This window comes from Anas acuta, chromosome 4 (assembly GCF_963932015.1).
Source record: "Anas acuta chromosome 4, bAnaAcu1.1, whole genome shotgun sequence".
Classification (NCBI taxonomy): domain Eukaryota; kingdom Metazoa; phylum Chordata; class Aves; order Anseriformes; family Anatidae; genus Anas; species Anas acuta.
The window spans coordinates 69,748,617-69,766,846 of NC_088982.1; the positions used below are offsets into that span (position 1 = coordinate 69,748,617).

The 18,230-nt window shown below is 42.2% G+C and overlaps 1 protein-coding gene and 2 long non-coding RNA genes across 14 annotated transcripts in view; 1 reads left to right on the forward strand and 2 right to left on the reverse strand.

The window, feature by feature from the left end:
• Nucleotides 1-7,588, forward strand: part of BANK1 (B cell scaffold protein with ankyrin repeats 1) — a 134,943-nt gene extending 127,355 nt beyond the window's left edge. For all 8 annotated transcript variants that reach the window (XM_068681830.1, XM_068681824.1, XM_068681829.1 and 5 more), the window contains 2 exons: nucleotides 4,045-4,094; nucleotides 6,984-7,588. In XM_068681830.1, coding sequence (XP_068537931.1) covers nucleotides 4,045-4,089 — 45 coding nt within the window. In that variant the 3' untranslated portion in view covers nucleotides 4,090-4,094; nucleotides 6,984-7,588. The remainder of the gene's footprint in view (nucleotides 1-4,044; nucleotides 4,095-6,983) is intronic.
• Nucleotides 741-9,083, reverse strand: LOC137856442 (uncharacterized). Of its 5 annotated transcripts, XR_011096447.1 has the most exons (5): nucleotides 8,935-9,083; nucleotides 6,982-7,121; nucleotides 5,075-5,212; nucleotides 3,846-3,935; nucleotides 1,409-2,969 (listed from the first exon to the last, which is right to left on the reverse strand). It is a non-coding gene; the product is annotated as an uncharacterized lncRNA (long non-coding RNA). The 5 variants fall into 5 exon arrangements; XR_011096449.1 differs by adding an exon at nucleotides 741-887 and having other exon boundaries at nucleotides 2,763-5,212; XR_011096446.1 differs by having other exon boundaries at nucleotides 1,409-3,935.
• Nucleotides 9,084-9,208: 125 nt separating this feature from the next.
• Nucleotides 9,209-18,223, reverse strand: LOC137856443 (uncharacterized). The gene is made up of 5 exons (XR_011096451.1): nucleotides 15,839-18,223; nucleotides 11,789-12,877; nucleotides 11,487-11,709; nucleotides 11,136-11,294; nucleotides 9,209-9,542 (listed from the first exon to the last, which is right to left on the reverse strand). It is a non-coding gene; the product is annotated as an uncharacterized lncRNA (long non-coding RNA).
• Between the last annotated feature and the right edge of the window lie 7 nt (nucleotides 18,224-18,230).

Sequence of the window (18,230 nt, forward strand, 5' to 3'; positions counted from 1 at the left end):
CAGCATCACCGTCACAAGGTGCTCAGAGCCTCAGGACCTGGGATTGCCATATTTGTTCCTAAAAGCTGTTTTTCTGTAGGCAGAGCAAAGCTTGCCATGACACGAGGGCGATTGTGGGAAACCATGTGGCTGTAGGGTTTTATTTTAAGGCCACATCAATCCTGTTGCTGGTGCTGTCCTCCCTCTCCAGAATCCAGTTAGTTAGTGAATCATACCAGCAGAAACATAGTACGAGCACCAGAATTTAAATTTTTCTGTAACAATAATGCTTGTATTATCCAGTAACTCAGATAATGATCACTATGTTCCCTTCTGATCCTAACCTCCCTGCCCTCTGTTATGCTGTTTTATTTCCTGTGATGAATATAAAGCAGAAATATAATATAAAGCAGAAATACAATAGGAAGAATAATTATGTAGGCCCCTCTCCTGTCCAACAGTACACATATTATCAAAGATTTAAATTCTTGAACCTAAGAACTGTTAACAGATGGAACTCTACAGCTGGAGGGATATTAATGACAAGAATAAAGAAAGATCTCAGAAAAGCAATACCTAAGTCCAGACAGAAATAAATTGCCTGAAACAAAAATAACAATTGCATTCTTTTCTCTTCAATAATTCGTAAGGAAAGCAGACCTGAAAGCATTCATTGCAGAGACTTTTTGTACCACACGCCATTTAATGGAACTGTATGCATGAATGCCAGCAGTTCAGATGTGTTTAACAAATCCTAGTTCTTACCTCTGTATACAGACTCCCCAGCTGTACTTTTAAAAACATGGGACTATCTCCGAGTTCCATGTTTGAAATCAGGATTTGGAGATCCATTTTCCTAGGCTGTTTTGAAGACTTGATTTAGCATTTAAACAGATCCTATCAGAAGCCTGTTAGAAAAGGAATTTGAGTTTTATTTAATGAGAGCAGAAAACTTCTGCTATAAGTAAGGATTGTAATTTTTAGTTTCTCGTTAAGTTTGATCTTGCTTCCACTGTAATGAAAGCTATTAATGAGAGGAGCAGTCATTTCAGTCTTCCATTGTAACATTTGCTACTATCCTGAAGTCTGTATCTCATTTTGCAACAGTTTTAATATAGGACTGCCTAGCACACACATACAAAAAGACTGCAAAGCAAAAGGAAATTCTGTCACTCTTGGAGTGAAATATCTACCAAAAAAAAAAGGCAACAATGACTATTTTAAGAACAACTATATAAGGACTAAGCATATAGAATGTTCATTTGTGGAAAAGTACAGACAGGCAATAATTTGTCTCACTACTATGTAATAAATACATGGTCTAATCTATAGGCATTGATAATACCTTACCTTTTTCTTTTGCCAAGAAGAGATGTAAGCCAGCCAACAGAACAGCAACAACAAATCTTTAGTAAAATTTCATGGCAGTACATAAATGATTTGGGGACCAAAGCTCCATTTTCAAATGTGAACAACTTACATTTTTTTCAGGCATTTAAGGTTTCTCTTGGCACCTTCCCTGAAACCGCTGTAGTGCTGAACTAGAAGTAGTCTACTGCCTATGGGAAATTTTATCTGTAAGTTAGGCAAGCACATGACTTGGAAAGCCACTTTCCCAACCATGAAATACCGTGAGACAAGAAAGACGAGAGAGGATAACGGGACGGAAACAGCTGAACTGATGATCTATGTCTCAGCATTTGAAGTCCTCACAGGTCTCCTGTGGCAGGCAGGTTACCGAACCAAGACAGCCAAAAGGCTCTCACAGCATGGTGGCTGCATCCTGCTGCTGTAGGGTCCCACAAGGGCAGGACGAGCATCCAAACATGGTTAGACTTCAGCGTGCTCCGTGGTAACTGATTCCTTGCCCTTAAGCATAAAGCAAAACTCTAGTTGCATGGGCTTGTGCTTGTCCCTGAGCAGAACAAATGGCAGTAGCTTCAATAACATCTACATGAGGATGATGAGAGAAATTTCCTTTGAAGTCCTAAAAGAGCGTAGCTTTTACATGCACACTGTGTCCATATTCGTAACACACACGTATTTTTAAAAAACCTACACAGTGCCTATCTGAATCTTGTAGACATTTGAATTACCTGTACGAATCTCACTTAGCTGTTTCTGAAAATGAGATTTAAAAATCTGCCTTCTAGTGCAGTTACATTATGGCTCCTTATGTGCCACATCCCACAGATTTAGTCATCCAGCATCTAAAAATAAGTACAAAGTTGCAGAAACTACATAAGATGCTTTGAATTGCCTTTACATACATGTAGTTATCCCCTCGTAGCTGATCTCTGTGGAACCTGGAACTAGGTCTTGGTTTAGGGATACTGATTTGCGTTGTATAAGATTCCCCATCAAAATGGGGAATAACTGATAAGCTGCTCTCCACTCAGCACAGCAGCAAGAACTGCTTCACTGCTGAGTAATGAGCAAGGCAAAGGCCACAAAGACAAATAATAACTCAGATGGACTTCAGAAAACTAATACTACCTTATGCAAATATTAAGCTCAGCCTTTAAGGAAAAAAAAATAGTAATTTAATAGTTTTAAATAAAGGCAGGCCTTGGGAGGCATGTCAGAGGCATAGTCCTCTAGTGACAAATACACCTGTGGGACAAACAGGCCATCCAGTCTTGGGATCCTTGTCAAGACTGGCAGGGTAGCTGGGCTGCTGTGGAAGGCAAGGAGCTTTTTCCAATGAGTTTTTCACAGGGAACAGAAGTGAAACCAATTTATTTCATAGCTGAGCTGTTAGCTGTTGATCAGTAGGTACTTACAGGCTTGGTCATTACTGGTGTCTGTCTGTCACTGAGAGTGGCCTTCGTATCCAGAAGAACAACTTCACTGCCTGCTGCTGTGGACTGCTCAGTACAGACCCGCTCCCGTAAGGCACTGTGGAGTCAGGCCATTCCCTGCCATAAAAGCAACCTCCAACAGAACTTCTTCTTACAGATTCTGATATCCACATTTGTAGATGCCTGTGACTGTAAAGCAGACGGTAAAGTTTAATTAAGTTTGCTCAACCAGCTGCCAAAGACCAAATCTCTTCCTCAGCCTCATCCAAAAACCACCCAGAGGAGCACAATGTAGCTTTCACAAACTGTCAGTTTATTGATTAGCTTCACTATCCCCCAATGTCTGGCTTCATTCCTCAACCCCTCATCAGCACCTTGCTTTTAGTCCAAGTTGCTTGCAGAGTGCTTATTCATCAGTTGACACCGCTCCAGCTTGCAGGTGGCATCTAAGGAGACATTTCCCCGAAGCAGCACTTAATCTGCAGCCTGGTGGCCAATAGGAAGATGAACAATGACAGACACTGATTTTGACATCTGGAGCCATGGGAACTCAAACTTCCTTACTGAACTTTGTTAGCCAAGTCAAAATAACTCAGCATCCTCAAGCATATATTAACTTTTGTAACATGGCACTGGAGTGTGTGGAAGTCATAAAAAATATTTTTTTTCTTTCATGACTTCAACAGGGCTGCCAGTCTTGTAAATACGTATTTGTTGTCAGTTTATGATGCTGCCCATTGGACTTGTGAAGCGACATCTTTCACCTGGTTTATTTCCAGTTTCTTAAGTATTTTTAGCTTCATATGATGCTCACGGTTTAAAAAAAAAAAAAATCAATTTCCTGCCCATTTGTCACCAAATCAGGTCTTCACAAGCCAAAGCCCACAGTCAAACCGTTAGCTAAGGAATTCAGAAAGACAACTGGATATTCTGTGTACTTACTCCTCAGGCCTTGCTAATATACTTCACCATCACAAATGCGCATCTTTACACCACCAAAAGAGGCCAGCCGTGCTGTTAAAAGTACGAAGCCCACCTCATGTCATTCTCCCACACAACACTCACCTATTTTTGTGGCTGCTCTATTACTCCTCTGCTCCCAGGGATGTGTGCTGTATTCACATTTGAAGGAAAACACATAACAGGCGACTCACCCTAGGTATGTGTTTTGAGAATTATTCAACTTTGAAAGACATTCTGTACTGGCCTAATTTATCACTGATATATACATGACTATTCATTAATTGCATCTCTTTCTTTTTAGTGTCCAACAAGGACCCCAACACACAAGGAACAGATGCCTAATTAACAGAGGTAAGAGCATGTATACAAACACACACAGACATTATTCATCATGGAAACTAATGTTTGTGGAAGTACTTTTCGTCAGAGTGCATTCACATAACAGAGTGGAAGAGCATCTCAGTCAGAGGTCTGATTTCACAAGATAAACATAACCAACATACATTCTGGTTTATATTAGAACTTACTTTTGCCAGGCTTCAACCTATTCTTGTTACCTCAGGGCAAATTTGCAAGCAGTTTGACAGTCCACTAAAAGGCTTACAAATAAAAGCTATATTAGAGCGTACAGAACACACTAGCAGTATCAAACACACTGAATATTTAAATAAAGTTGTACAGATACAAAGAAGTTTCCTAGATCTGTACAAAAACACTCATTAACCCAGAGACAGTGGTCATTTAAGTGCTTGAAAACTTACTGGTGGTGATACAGTCTCCCTGAACAGCAGAATTTTCTGATATTTGTTACTGATTTTGACTGTCTTGCTTGCGGGCACCTAATGAGATCTCTAATAGTTTCATCACTATTTGCTACCTGTGTCCTTCCACATATAATCACATAGCAGTTTTAAAACTACCTGTCTGCCATTCATTGAAAATACATCATTAGGCTTACTGCTAAGAAGTAAAAGTAAATATTTTACAGCATTTATTATTTTTGCTTGTTTATTGTTTGTACATTTTAATCAATCCTGTTTTTCAGCCTCTGTGCTGAGAACCAGGTTACCAGGAACTGAACTTAGATCACCAGCTGAGGTTACAGACCTCGTGAATTATCTTGCATTCATTCTGAGCATTGGCTATAGTGAAATAATCACCTGGAAAATTTCCCTGTAAAAATGAAGGGAGCACACAAACTTTATTTTGTATAGAAGGATGATTGCTATTAAAAGTGTAAGGCCAAGAACAAGGATGTCTGTATCCTGTCAGTGTATGCGCAAATCTTGTCCTTGAGATCTTTACCAAATTTATGATACCTTGAATAGTACCTGAATAAGCACTGAATTTCTTCGGTTTGTTCATCTCTGCAAGAATAGTCTGGACTGAGTAGCTCCCAAAGTCAGTTTAATTTCTTCTTCAGCTTCCATTCCTTTAGATGAATTTAGGCCCTGATAGGGATACTGAAACTTTAAAAATGGAAATTGTAGCAGTGAGTAGTATTTTGAATTTTTCATTATTAGAGTTATAAAAGGAACTAAATAGGATTTGTTCACAACAACAAAATGATACAACTTATCCCTGAAGGCAAATATAATAAAGGCTTTGTTAGCTAAGTTATTTTGATTCAATTTGCTTCTCCAGCTTTTCCAAGTCTGCAGAACAGCACATTATACTGGTATAGCATTATTTTTGTGGCACTGAAAACAGATAACCTTCAGTGAGGTCTTTGCTGCTGCCCTTCTTTTATGTAAGAGGGGAGGGCAACTTGTCCCTGTGAGAACTGTATTCCCATGTCTCACCACTGGAGCCTGATGCTCTTCTGCTCACTGGAGTACAGTGCCTGCACCATAAAACAGGTACCTCCATTCCTGCTGCTTATCTTCTAAATCTGTTCAGGCCTCTCCAAAATCCTTACAAAACTGAAAAAAAGATAGTTCTATGGCATGATCTGAAAATGAAAAAAAATAACCTACTCCCTCCCTTTTCAAGAGGCAGCTCTGCTCTTGAATCCTACATGGGATTTCCTAACTGCTCTTTCCTTGAGTGGGGCTGAAGTCACCTACGCCAAATAGCTAAAAAAGCTCCGAAGGCTAACAGCCCTAAAGCTGGAAAGAACTGTTTTGATGAAAAACTTAGTAATAGCAGAGGTACTTATAAATTGCAGATTGCTAAAGTGAGATGAATCATTCGAGGGGGGAGTGGGAACTACCCCTGGGGTTAGAATAGGTGATCTCTGTCGCTTTTAGAAAATCATCATGTGGGAGAGAGAAGGTGAATTAGATGTGGGAGAACTTGCAAAACACAATTCATCCAGCACATTCTATAAATTGCTTGTGAATTATCCATGCCAAATTCAGAGGATCTCTTCTTCTGCAAAATATGGCCTCTCTATAGCTTTCTTGCTGTTTGTTTTTTTGTTTGTTTTGTTTTGTTTTGTCTCCAGATTGGTTCAGAGGAGTTACAATACAATAACATTAAAGATAGTTTTGAAAAGCAAAGCCTTATAGAGGCACCTGTGCCATAACTGTAAAGCACCAGAATAGCCCTGGCAAGATTTAAAAAGCTTGGTAGTTTAGGGGTTATTTTTTACCCTCCCTCTTTTAAACCACTTACAGAAGTATTATATTAATAGAAAAATAACAAGGTTTGACAGGAAATGTTCATTTGCCTACACCAAAAATATGCATTTAAGGTGAAAGTCTAAAATTCTCTGAGAAACTGCATGTTTGAAATTAATGGTTTTAGTAGAAACCTAACACTCCAATATTCTTTGACAAAGCAATTAAATATAATCTGTGTACAGCACTTAGGAGGACTGGACATTTCCTGACCAGATAAAGAATTTTTTAAAAAAAGTCTGGTGACAGTCCATTACAAACAACTTCATAGTGCTGGATTTCCTTACGAGAAGTTGTGTGGAAATTTTTGTGTTTGATCATTAAAAAAAAAAAAGAGAGAGATAAAACATGCAAATACTACATTTCTCTTGGTAATATCATCATTCTGCAAACAACTCCAGCTCAGAACTTCTGGGCTACGTTGATTGCACCTCTCCACAGATCACCATATACTTTCTTGTGCAAGGAGAGAGAATACTGGAGCTGATACTCAGTAGGTGGATCTAAAGAAGGATACTTGTTGCGAGTCCCTCATGCTCATTTCAACAAATACTGTGTTTGATCTGTCTAAAACACCACAAACAGCCCATTCAGTAACATTTCTCATTATTTCTTACAGTGCAAATCTCCAGCTTTCCTCTGTTTGGCAATCCCCACGTCTCCAAGTGGTGTGCACCCCAGAGAAGCTCAGCCTCCAGCAAGTAACACTGCGCCCATCACATTTCCAGTGTCTTGGCATCACACACCTGGGCCAACTCTGGAAGAAATCCATTATCACAAGAGCGAATTAGTAAGACTCCTTGTGAAGTCACCACTAATTCAACACCCTTTCTTTGCTGATTTTTCTCTCCAGATTGACAGCTGAAGATATATATTAAGATATTGTGTGCTTCGGTTAATTGTTTATAAACTCATTTCAGTTTTTCAATAATGCTCAAGAGTTGTTTAAAAGGAGATTTTTATGCACAAAAGAGGAAGAATATGAAAAGTTACAAAGATCATGAAGTTATAATACACGAAATTTAGTTTTTACTTTTCATTAATACATTTCTGTATAAACTTTGTATATAAATTTGTCTTTCATAATAATAATAATTGTACTCCGTCGTGAGTTTAAATAATTATGTTCAAAGTGAAGCTAATTTCTAAAGTCAAACTGTATAAATTAAAAATGTAAATCAGTACTAATTATATACTAACGCATTAAAGTGATTACAAGAAGTATGTTTAAAGAAAACTGTGCTTTGTTTAATAAGTTGCCTAAGATAAATGATACCCAGAACAGAACAAAAAAACTCTTAATTGCATTTACACATTATAAATAAAGGAATAAACTACAATTAATGGGTATAATAGCCTGCGTGCACACAGTGCTATATTCCAACGTTTAAGTGAACATGTGATGATACAAGGAGGATGCAAGAAGGCTTGCTTATACCCAAAAAAGGAGAAAAAGATCACATATGCAACTTGCAGAGGGTAAAAGAACACTTTAAATTTCAGGTAAGTAGTAGTAGCTTAATGAGACATCTTCCCCCTTCATTATCTGAGCTTTGTGAAAACAGTCTTAAAATACAGGTAAGCATAATGTTGTCCAAAGAAGCCCCACAGAGATCATAGTCTGCTAGTCCATTAGTAGTATGTTCACTGACATCTTTAGGAACCTGAGCTGGTCATAGCGAGCCTCCCCTCAAGCTCTCAGTACTCTGAATCTGTGCTTCACGTGTACTAAGAGATGCTTGCACTTAGACTTAGGAAAAACTGAAAACTCCTTTATAATCAGAAACATCGAAAATATGCACAAATCTTGCTCTCTAACTACATGTTAATTTGGAAGGTGTTGGGGGGGTGGATTTGATCAGGCTTATGAGCACTGAGGGTCACATTTCCTCAATTTCAACAACTCATTGTGCCAAGACCCATTACAAATAAAAATAAGCCAGAGAGACAATATTGGGATTTTATAATAATGAGAGAACCTTGTAGAGGAGAGTTAGTGTCCGCATATGGTTTTAGGCTAATTAAAATTCTATTTCAAATGGGCTGATTAAACATTTTCAGGAAATTATCTGTTCTCTGGGGAAACCTCCCATTTCTGTTAGAAACACTCCCACAAATACTGCAGATGTATTGCTATGAAGTTATAAATATTCAGTGACTGCTGTATTAATGTGGCAACACAGCTTTGTATTCCATACAAAGGCTTCTCTTGAGCTATTTGAGCCAGAGCAAAATCCTTGAAATGTATAATGTCTCCCAGATCTGGAAATAGAGTCAGTGCCTGCCAACTGAGGGCCTTGAGATTTTCAGGCTTTATAGGAGCGGAGCTCTGAGGTTCGAGAATTAACTGGCCACGTAGAAAAGGATTGGGCAAAATTATTTGAAAATCTAGATGTGTATAAGGCGTACTTTTTTCTTTTAAGAAACTCCCCATCCTCCCATCCCCCAAAAAAGCATATATTCTTATAAACCGAGCTAGTCGGTGTGTCCCTTGGCAATCATTCCCAAAGAGGCCAAATATAAACAGAAGAAAAAAAGATAAATCACAAACAATTTCTTCAACTGCGTACCTGGCGTTTGCTTCTGTAGTGAAGGAGATGACGGGACCTTTCCAGGGTCAGTCCTCACGGACCTCCAGGCCAGATCCAGCTCCTCTCTGGGCTGCCAGGTGAGAGGAAGTGGCTCAGCAACTCGTTTGCCTCTGTAAGAGGGCACCATGAAAATGCTGAGATTTCAGGTCAGTAGTAAGAAACTAACAAAAGTAGAACTTTCAAAAAACAGAGCACAGAAACTTACATCAAGGAAATGTTTCAGGCTTACTAAGGGTGTGTGCGTGTTTGTGTCTGTAACAATTTAGCAGCTGCACCTGAGCCAAACTAGAAGCCATCAACTCCCCCAGACTGTAATTTCCCTCTAAGGAGGGGGAGAAGAAAAAAAAAAAAAAAAAGAGTGTTCTATGTACAAGTATTTAGATTTATGACATGTGGTACACGATACTCCACAATCTTCAGCCCAGGGTGGTTTAGGCTAACCCATAACAAAGCAACTCACGTTCTCAGTTTTTGCTGCTTCACTCACATGCCCAGGTGCACCGAGTACAGCAGGTATGAGAGGTAGGTTCCTCTTCCAAGCCTAGCTTCAGCTCCAGTTGGGAATACAGCCAGGGAATTCCCTTTTGCTAAAAGTTTAAGCACAGAAGAAACAATCACTACATGGTAATAAGAACAAAGAAGCTGATAGAAATATAAAGGCCAAAGTCAGCCCTCAAAAAAACAAGCACAAGCCCCAGCAACATCAGTGAGATTTAAAAAACAAAAAGCTTCAGGAATCCTTGAACAGGGCGGACAGCAGAAGACAGTCAGTGCCCCCTCATATTTTTAATCAATGCAGCATTCTCTTAGTAGGGAATTTTCACAAGCAAGCTTTAGCCACTGAAGACACTGATAAATTTCAGGCCAGCCCTTCCAGCCAACACAAACTCTTTTCTTCTTTTTTAATCTCCCCCCAGTTTCCTGAGGCTGTATCATTCTTTCAGGCAGCAAGTGCACCCAGCTTTTGACAGGCACAATGTCTCACTGTTGCACAACAGAAGTATAATAACAGTAAATATTTAAAACAGCTAAAGCTGTCACTGGAACAACTTTAATCTTGAGCCCTGATGTGCAAAAAGCAATAGTATTTCCAGCTCCTGCAGCTGGGACGGCTACTTTTGCCACTGTCACAGAAGTACTGCTATCCTACAGAGTGCAGACTAGTCTCAAAAGGATCCAAGAAATCAATGGGGAAGACATACATTGCCACTTTAGTGAAGAAATACTTGCAGCACCAGAGATTTGCTTGCCTTTATTGCTCTCATCTTCAACTGAGGGAGTATTTGACACAAATAGTCCAATGCCTCCTCTGACTGCTGGTATTTTAATGTAGAAGAGAAAAAAAAAACTCAGTATCTTTCATGTCCGGTATCTCAGATCAATTGGTGCTGGTGTACCAAATCTTTTTTTTCTTTTTTTTCTTTTTTTTTAAATTGTATGTAATTCATGACAACGTGGCTTCTATGGTATGAAATTCCAAGCAACAAGTTGAAAACAGGGCTTTTGTTCATTTGGGTTTTGTTTGAGTTCCCCCCACCCCTGCTCTGAGGCAGACAGCTGAGGCCTGAGAGTGGGAATGAAGGGATGGGACAGATGCTTCCCCCCCGCCTCCTTCAAAGAGAATTTCTGAATTTTGGTGTAGTTAATTATGTGTAAGCTACAAGTAAAATCATTGTTCTTCTTCAAAAATAAAAGCATATGTCCCCTCTCCTCTCTTGTGTTCACACTGTTTGCTGCTGCAGGATTTCCATGCACTTCCCCAAGGTGTGTCACAAAGCTTCAGACAAGTTTATCAGCAGACATTCTGCAGAAAGTCCTGAAGTTTTGCTAACCAAATGTGCATTACCAAGAGGAAACAGCAGCAAGTCTCACTTCAGCATGAACAATTACGTACATGTAAATCATGAGAGCCTAAAAGCCTAGCTGACCCAAGATCCCTGTTGTAGGTGCTCTACAATGTTATCAAAATTGTAAGCTAACAGATTCACTAACTGACCAACCAGCAAATCACCACCACTCTACTCCCTGCAGCTATCAGCACCTATTCCATTGAGCTCAACTGATAATCCATTCCAAAATGAGTATTTTAAACCCGGTAATACTGAAGAGAAAGCAAGCACCACAGACAAGTTCAGTGACTGCAGTTACCAGCAAGCCACAGCTCACGACAGGCTGCTGACCTGAAAGGGGACACGGACGGTTCTGCCTGGATGAGCCTCGTTACAGGGGAGGTTTCACAGAATTGTCAGTGCTCAAATATTTTCCACTTTTTGCTGAGGCAATTCATGGTTCAGACGTAGCTGGTCATCCTTGAGGGTGCAGTATGCCCATGCTGGATGCTATGAAAAAAAATATTTGTAGTGCAACAATAGTGTAATATACAGCAGAATAAGGATTAAGCTGATGTTCTGCCTTCGTGTTATTAAAGAAATTCCTGCAAGGGCTGTAGGTTAAGTGATGCAGGAGATTCATTCCAGTCCTGGTAGGAAATCGTTCCTGTGACTTAGCAGGAGCCAAATGACAAGACTTACCCTGACAGTCCTCGAGGGGGTGTTAATGCAGGGAGGCAGGACCATGCAGACCGACTGCTCATCCCCTTCATTCACCATGACCAGCATTGGGCCTGACAAGCTTCAGCATCACGGAAGCGACCCTGAAGTGAATCGCTGCAGAAGCAGGCCCCAAGCCACCCAGAAGCGAGGCGGGGGGACGTGCTCTGTCTTGCTCCACCCTAGGCACATCAGGCTGTAGTAACTGAAACCAAGAACTGCATGAGAAGGGCAGGGAAGAGTTGAATGGAGACAGAAAATGGTCCCAGGGAAGTGGCAGTCACCTTGGGCTGGACTGCTAGGACAACCAAGTGGAAGGGCTGATCCAGCATCACTGCCAGCTCTCAACAGTGGTGACAAAGCTTGGATGAGCCTCTTCTTACAGACAACAAAACCCAGGAGCAGAGCACCCAGGTCTCAGTGCTCACCTCTGCAAAGACCCTGTAGCACACGGCCAGCAGGTGTTGGACACGGGCAGCAAAACCACTGGAAGAGAGCACCAGAATTAAAAAGTAAAAAATGCATATATGAGCTGCAGTTGTTTGCAGATGCGCGTTAAATAAGAAACATGCTCATGTATCTAAGGCACATTAATTGTCTGAACAGATAAAATCATGCATGGAGAACTTTTACAGTAAAAAAAAAATTATTGTTGCCATCTACACAGGTCACCTACCTGGTGATACACAAAGAAGAGGAAAAAGAAAAAGCCAAAAGGCGAAAAAACACAAATGTGGCTGGGTTTTGTTTTGCTTTGTTCCCCACCTGCCTTTAACGAGAGAAGCAAATACCAGAAGCTGGCTAGCTGCAAAATGGAGCCCACATTGGCTGTTGTGGTCACAGCACATGAAGGCAGTGTGGAGACACACCCTGCTCTGGTGGAAGGAGATGGAGAATGAGAAATGGTTAGGCAAGGGGGGAGCCTTTGTCTGCCTTTGTCAAAGTGTGCCCTCAAAAAGCCCATCACAGCCAATACAGCCACCAACCTACGTTAATCTTAGATTTTAAGGTGGATTCGGTCAATCTGTGGTACCAGAGCTGTGGTAAGCAAGGCTGACCGAAAAGTGGTGAGACCAAAGAAACTTCCACCTCAGCTCTGCAGAGGGTCCTTCTCTCCTTGACCCATCAAACAGCTTTTACCTTGCCATTACACCACACTTTAACTTGCCTCAATTTATTAAAACAAGGCTAAATCACACCAGCATAACTCACCTCTTGTGGTAAAACAACTTCAGTATTTTTCTTTTTCAGCATTAGATGCCTGGGGTAGGAGTAGAACAAAAGGGAAGAAGGAGGAGGCAACATTCTTCTGTTCCGATCATTTCTGTGCCATTTGAGCACTGTCACATCATTCCTTATTTTCTCCTGCCCACCTAAAGTAGAAGTTTACAAGATGCGAACATTGCAAAACAAGTCCTGGAGGAAAGGATGCATAATAAAATTCCTCAGGCGGGGGTATTTATTCTCTGGACACTTTTTGTTAGTGTGCCCTGCTAAGTGAGGGTGAACACTGAACTTACTTGCCATCACACAGTATGCATTACCTTGTTTTTATTATTATTTTCAGAAGTGTTATTAACAATATCCTGCATTCTGACAGTCAATCTGAACACTGGTCCCATTTCTTTTACCAATTTCACATACTGGATGTCAGATCTGTGCCCAATTGTATGCCTTGCAAAAAATACGTAACATAAACAAAACTGCACACTGGAGGCATTTCAGAGTAAAAGCACGTAGTGTTTGCAAAATTAAGCTGAGATCATGACTCTAGCAAAACGAGCTCTCTAAAGTATGGGCTGGTTTCCCCGTATTGTCTCAGAGAAAGCTACACTTCTGCTTCTGCCATCCCTATGCCACCAAGCAAAGCTATTTTGAAATAGTAACACTTCCTACAGCCCAGTGCTGCAAAACACTGACTATTTTGCCTTGTAAGGACAACAGGGGTAGCATTATTTTATCAGACAAGGTCAGTCAGTTGTTTGGTGGATGCAAAGCAGGCTTCCTTCCCTGTCCCGAATAAGACAAGATGGCTTAACCACTGGGTGGGACTCAGCACATAAATATTCCTTGTGCTGGGATCTTCCCTCCCAGTATTCCTTTGCCAGCTCCTCCAGAGCAGTGACCGAGTGGCCGTGAGTCCCCAGTCAGGAGCCGGGTTAATTGCATGAAGGTTGAAATAGAGTGACAGATTTCTGATGTTTGAAGTGATGGGAAAAAGGTAGCTCCCTCTTTGCAACACAGCTGAACTAAGATTTCAGACACAAGATTTGACTCTTCCAAATGCTACGGCCACAGCCACAGCAGTGCTGGTGAGCTATCCAGGCCCGACCATCACCACAACCCTGCGATTATTCTTTGTACAGGGGAACTAGTCTGTAGGTCACCTCTGAATGAGAGAGGTCTGACTAGCACCAAATAACCCAGATTAATAGTTAGGATTGCAAAAGCTTGTGATTTCAAGTGTTTATGGTCCTTCTGAAGAAAAGCAGAAGTTTGACCTGCACAGCCCATCTAGCCACTGTCCAAATGAAGTCGAAGCAAAGTCCAACCAAATTACGTACAGTTATGGCAGGCTCCACTTCCCTGAGCTAATTTAAGCAGCCCTCTTACATCTCAGCAAGGCAGCAGTACAAAACATGACGGTGTGCCTGATGAGGCACGTGGATTTTGTTGCTCACAGAAGAATGTGTGTATTCCTCTGGTACCAGCAGCAGGTTGGAAAGAGGCTGCTTGGCCAAGGGCAGGGCGCTGCTATAGCTCATTGTCCTGCCCAAAAACTCAAAGGTGACAAAGCAAGCCACAGCCAGGAGTACAAATTAGCATAATTGAAAACCAAAGCTAATGAGGTCAGACAGGGCTCATTCCACGGCCTCACCTATGGGAAGGCAGGCGAACCCCCCAGCCCCAGGAGAAGCCAGACAATAACACTTGTTCCTCTCCTGGTGTTCGTTGCTCCAACACTTGCTGCATCCGTGTGAACAGCTCGGCCTGCTGCCTGCTCTTCCCTTGATTCCCCCCATCTCAGCTCAGTACATGCCTGGAGGAAGGGAAGCCAACAGATATCCTGCCCATGCGCTTCCCTCCTGCTTGGTCACTGACACAGCAGGCCATAAAGGACGAGTTTTGCTCTGCGACACGCCTGCTAACGCAGGCATTGAGCATTTTTGTTCATATCATTTTGTGTTTATTCCTCCCTTGCTTTTCTACATAACCAGCTACAGCCGAACTACGAGACAGAAGCCATCTCAGTGATGGAAAGGTTCCCCTTTTCCACAAACAGGTCACAGATACCATCAAATTGAACAGGCTAATGAAATGACTGCACGTCTGTTTTGCTTCACTGACCTAATCTGTTTGCTAAACACTTCAGGTTTTAGGATATCAGAAAATCCCCCAAGTCAGTCGGTTGCTCAGTCGCACACAGCCAAGCTCTCCTTATCTAGCAGCTTTCCGTGGAGCAGTAAGTTAAGCGAGATTCCCTGTGCTCACAGGAGCTGCAGCCTACTGGATCAGGAAATTCAAGCATGCTTTTAAGAGCGCTAGCATCCAAGGTATTTTCCCCACTCCTAAAGAGAGCGTAGAAACAAAACTACACCCAAGACAAAACCAAATTGAATTCAAATTGCTGGGGGAGTAAGGACCTCTCGATCCTCTCCTTGCTTGTATACATCATTGTAAAGAATATATTAAAATGGTGGGTGAGCCAGCTCCAAGCCTTCTCTTTCCACCCACAGCTTTTGTTGCATTTACCTCCGTTCAATCAGTCATTCATGCTCCCTCAGCCACTCGCCCACATCTATTCCTTGCTGACAGCCCAGCTGCACGTATGCATTCAGGACCACAGTAACTGCTTTTGTGATTCTGGTATTGAGAGAAGAAAAACAGAGGAGAGAGCAGGCTCTGAAAGGCTGTGCAGCATGGGCCGCTGCAGGTTGACATCACACGCTCGTGTAATGTGCCAGTGCTCCAGCTAACTGATGCAAAGCCGCGGAAACAGCCCCCAGGGGCTCTTTGCAAGAGCAAGTACTTGCTAATTTTAGATCGGAGGCAGCCTCGGTAACCATCAAACATGGGAAGTGGGGTTTTCAAAGAAGCTGAAGGCAGCTGAAATTCAGCAAGAACTAGGTGCCTGCTTCTTCTCAGCCTGCTTGAAGAGTTCTGCCTTAACAGCCATGGAAAAGACAGCTCCCTGGTACAGCCTCCAGGCCGGAGGCAGCCCCACAACGCCTGGGAGCGCAGGGACAGCTCACACTGCCTTGCTGCATGTTTTCTCTGTGATAGCCCCCATCCCATCACCTGAGACAAAACGGCTCCTGAACAGTGACACAGACCAAACCTGGAGACGCTGTTGGTTGCCGCTGGGTCCTCGAGTGGGAGAGCTGACACCACCACGCATGATCAGATGGGGATGAGAGACATGAGTTGAGCATTGCCTCTTGTGTCACACTGTCCAGCTCTTCTCCCATCTGGAACAGATTTATCCGCCTCTCCCTCTATTCGGAAAGAAAAAAAAACATCTTATTAAAAAGAAGGAGGCCTGGACATTCCCCTCACCACGCACTCCACATCATAATAAAGGATCGTTACTGAAGCAATTCCATACAACAAAGTTTTAGGAGACAAAGCAGTCACCTCCTACAGGCACCATCAGAACTAGGGCACTCAGGCACATCCCAACCCACTCTTTTTTCCTCACATTTTTCCAGAAGCATTTTGTCCCTCTTCCCCCAGGGCTCAAGGCAAGCCACCAGGCTACAGTTTTGCCTCACAAAGCAAAGAGCCCAGCGGCGAGCTATACAAACATTTCTGCAAGCAGTATTTCAGGCTCTCAGAAGCCCACTTGATGAACCTGGGTGTTACCAGCATGACATGATATGTGCAATAGCAAAAGGAAGACGCAATGTGGCACGGACACGGAGCACAGTAGCAGGAACAGCATAATTCCCTCACTTTATCTTCATTATTTGACAGTTCACCATCTCTTCAGGACGAAACCCACAATCTCTTATCAGCTGATGTGCTCAGCTGATTGCAGTGGCGCAGGCTGCAGTAAATTCTCCAGCAACCAGACTGTAACAACCCCCGTTGCTGCTGCAGATTGAAACTGCCATTTTAATCTATTTGGTTTTCGGGTAGGTACGGGTTGCTTATGAATCACCGTGTCTCAGTGGAGCAGACGGGCTGGGTTACAACTCGGCTAGATAACCAGCAGCAAACACCAAAGATTGTATAGCAACACGATATGCAAAGCACAAAAAAATAAGTATCAAGGGAAGGCTTTCAGCCCTGAACACGTGAAACCAGGCTTCTGAATTATACAGGCCATTAAATAAATATGCCAGTCTCAAAGGTGGTGACTACCTGCTAGGGCTATAACGCAGGCTTCACTCTCATTTTAAAAGAAATGAGGAGGAAAGAGAGGGATGCTCTCCCTACTCACGTGTTGCTGTTGTAAGCCACCAACTGCACTTCTCCAGTGGTATCACCTGCCACAGGCATATGCACATACCACCCAGGAAGATTTTGTCCTTGTGATCAGAGCTCCTGCAGGGGATGAGGGCGTTAAGCTCTGAGATTCACCCCAAATATACTCATGGCACTTGGAGCCCAGAGGACAGGGCTGTCCACTGCATCCCTCAGGTGGTTTGGCCACAGAGCAGCAACTCAGCCCTGTTCTTGAACACCAGACTCTGGAGGATCAAACGCCCTTTTGAACGGAATTAGGGACGCGACACCTAGAAGCTCCGTGCTGCGTCATAAAACCTGTGCTCGTTCAGCCATCCAGCCTTCTCAGGTTTTCCTAGGCAATTAGCAGTTTTCACCTAACTTCAAAAAGCACAAAGCTGCTAACATAAAGTGTGCATTTCCAAGGCTAAGGCGTAAGACAGCATTACAGCACATGCTGCTGTCTTGGCCAGGACAGAGAATACAAGAGAGCTTGAGCAAGGTGCCCTAAAAGTTCCCTTTTTGGCTATTTTATCTGAAAATGTTTACTTGTTGCCGAAATGTGTGGTGCTTTTTCAGCTCTACAGCTGGCTGCATTACAGGGATGGGTGAATTCATGTTACCCGTAACCACTGCAAGCCTCCTGGAGACTAACTTCACTGTGAAAGGCATCTAGCAAACAGAAGACATTTATTAGTAGCAGCAGGGGAAGCAAATAATGGGGGGAGCACTCTTCAGATGCTTTAAGATATTTAAATAAATGAGCCTTAAAAGCCATTTATTTTGGAACCACTGTTGCCAATGATTAACACGTCCTAACAACTCAGCCTTGCGATAATCTCTTTGGGCAGACAAAGAAACATTACATTAACCTACACCGCTTGTTCTTAATTTCTAAACTGCATTTTCATTAAGTTACTCTAGGACACAGTAGCCTAGAGGTCCAACAGAAATGGAATTGTTTTTTTTCAGATATCCACAACCTAAGGATGGCAGGCTTTAAATCAGTACCTTGCATTAAATGGAATGGCTTCTCATCGTACTCACCGCCGAGTGGGATTTAACAAAGCAAAATCAGTAGCTCTGCTAGCAAATTATTTTGTAATTAATCATATTGTCAGAAATATTCTCTGCTTTCTCTTCCCCATATTCAGGCAACTACATGGTAGTAAAACTGGCACAGACTTGTCTCATCATCGTCATCTGTGCTGTTGAAGGCCATTTTAATGATTTTATCAGGAGATTTCAGACTTATGAAAGATTCAGGCAGTTTCTTTT